The sequence below is a fragment of the Sesamum indicum genome, unplaced genomic scaffold, assembly GCF_000512975.1.
Source record: "Sesamum indicum cultivar Zhongzhi No. 13 unplaced genomic scaffold, S_indicum_v1.0 scaffold00112, whole genome shotgun sequence".
Lineage (NCBI taxonomy): Eukaryota > Viridiplantae > Streptophyta > Magnoliopsida > Lamiales > Pedaliaceae > Sesamum > Sesamum indicum.
In genome coordinates this window covers 146,080-148,221 of record NW_011628046.1, presented here as the reverse complement: position 1 = coordinate 148,221, position 2,142 = coordinate 146,080, and the positions used below count along the sequence as shown (strand labels likewise).

Below are 2,142 nucleotides of genomic sequence, written 5' to 3'. Positions count from 1 at the left end.
ACTGTTCTTGTCTTATTCTCAGGAACCCAACACTTGATCTTGGAGGAGTTAGCTATCTCTGAGGAGGTCGCTCGTCTAGGTCGCTGAATTCGAGCAAGATCAGTTGGCGTTGTCTGAAGAAAACCTTGAGAATCGCCAGTTCTTATGGAAGGTTCATCAAGGAGAAATGTAGGAGAGGAAGAGACTCCTAGAAGAGGAGGAGGCTCAATGGTGCACATGACGAGAGATGAACTCCAGAGGACGATAGAAGAAGCGAGCACGAATGCCACAGTGGAATATGAAAGAAGGACTGCGACTCCGATGGTCAAGGAGACCGCGAAAAGACAATAGTTCGAAAGCAGAGAACTGTAGAGAGAATCTAGGGAACCAAGCGAGCAGGAGTACAGAAGCAGAAGGCAGGCACCGTCAGAGGCAAGTTCCAGCAGCCAGGTCCGAGCAAAAGGAAGAGAACCCGTAATATCATGCGCAGAGGTCGAAAGTGTCGGAAAATAGATTGAGCTCTTGGGAAAACAGATTGATGAGTTGAAAAAGCGAGGGGAGATAGTCTCTCTAACAAGAATTTCCCTTTCAATAATGATATATTGGTTCAAGTGGTGGAACCAGGATTCAGAGTGCCCGACCTGCAGAGATATGATGGAACCAAAGACCCCTATGAGCATATTGCCGCGTTTGAGATGGTGATGAATTTGTATGGGCAGCCAGGTCCCATAATGGCGAAATTGTTTGCTACTACTCTCACTGGAAAAGCGCAAGAATGGTTTACCAGCTTGCCTCGAGGAAGCATTGATTTGCTACTACTCTCACTGGAAAAGCGCAAGAATGGTTTACCAGCTTGCCTCGAGGAAGCATTGAGTCATATGAACAGCTTATACAAAAATTTTCTTTCCATTTCGCTAGCAAGAAGAAACAAAAGAGGTCGGCTACACATTTGTTTAACATATGTCAGAGGGATGACGAGACCTTGAAAAGCTTCATGGAAAGATTCAGTAATGAGACACTTGAACTTCAAGATTTGAGAATCCATATGATTGTAAGCATCTTAATACACGGGCTGAAGAAGGGCCCCTTTACGTCTGCGCTCGCACGCGACCCCTCTAGTGATGTGGAGCAGGTGATGGCTTTGGCTCAGAAATACATAGACGAGGAAGAGATGAATGCGATGAAAGATTCTGAGCGAAGGGAAAGGGAGCAAGCATATAGGCGGCCGCATGACACCAGAGAAGACGGTGGAAACAGGATGAAGAGTGATAAACCAAGGGAGCCGAAATACCAGCCCAAGTATCATAATTATGCTCCATTGAATATGTCTCGAGAAAAAGCTGTTTTGATGGTGGAGAATGTAGATGTGTTAAAGTGGCCAAGGCATACCAGGTACACTCCCTCCAAGAAATTTTCTAACAAGTATTGCAGGTTTCATCGTGAAAGGGGGCACAAACTGAAGAGTGCTTTCAGTTGAAAGATGAGATTGAAAGGTTAGTGCGGCAAGGATATTTTCGCGAACAAGTTCCCAGTGGGTGCAAGATTTGTAAAGACGAAGTCAGGAGGAGTCGATCGAGAACGCAACCCAGGCCTTTCAAAGACAGATAAGGTCCCAGCGAACAGAAGCAATGCACCGACTAAAGGGGTCATATACACAATTGTTGGCGGTTCGAGCGTAGGAGATTCGCAGAGAACCCAGAAAAGGTGCGCAAGAACCTTAGGATCGAGCAGAGAAAGGGAGTTTGTATTGAAGGTGGAAGAAGAGGAAGCTATCTCCTTTGATAGCTCAGATAGAGCATATGAAACCTAGTGACGAGTACAAGGCCGTGTAGCTCGTAAAAGACAAACAAGGCAAAACTACTAGAATTGGGGCGAAAATGGGAGAGATAGAAACTGCTATGATCGAATTCCTGTGAAGGAACGTGGACCTGTTTGCATGGAGCCCCGCAGACTTTAATGGCATCAACCTAGAAGTGATCGTGCATAGGTTAAATGTGGATCCAATGGCGTGACCTGTACAACAGAAGAGGAGGTCGTTCGGGGTTGAAAAAAATAGAATAATTGAGCAAGAAGTGGCAAAACTGCTGAAGGCCGGGTATGCTTCTGAAATACATAATGGCTTTCCAATGTTGTACTTGTTCCAAAGGCATCAGGAAAATGGAG

At 45.7% G+C, this 2,142-nt stretch overlaps 1 protein-coding gene across 1 annotated transcript; it reads left to right on the top strand.

The window, feature by feature from the left end:
* The first annotated feature begins 262 nt into the window (after positions 1-262).
* On the top strand, positions 263-1,789 carry LOC105178959. The gene is made up of 4 exons (XM_011102545.1): positions 263-404; positions 604-757; positions 898-1,339; positions 1,478-1,789. Exons 1-4 carry the CDS (start codon positions 263-265, stop codon positions 1,787-1,789), a joined length of 1,050 nt encoding a protein of 349 aa, XP_011100847.1.
* The last annotated feature ends 353 nt before the right edge of the window (positions 1,790-2,142 follow it).

Coding starts and splice junctions, on each gene's coding strand:
- LOC105178959 (XM_011102545.1), top strand. CDS start 263: ATGCCACAGTGGAATATGAAAGAAGGACTGCGACTCCGATGGTCAAGG. Junction 405..603: donor AGAAGCAGAAGGCAGGCACC/GTCAGAGGCAAG, acceptor TGGTGGAACCAG/GATTCAGAGTGCCCGACCTG. Junction 758..897: donor ACTGGAAAAGCGCAAGAATG/GTTTACCAGCTT, acceptor CCATTTCGCTAG/CAAGAAGAAACAAAAGAGGT.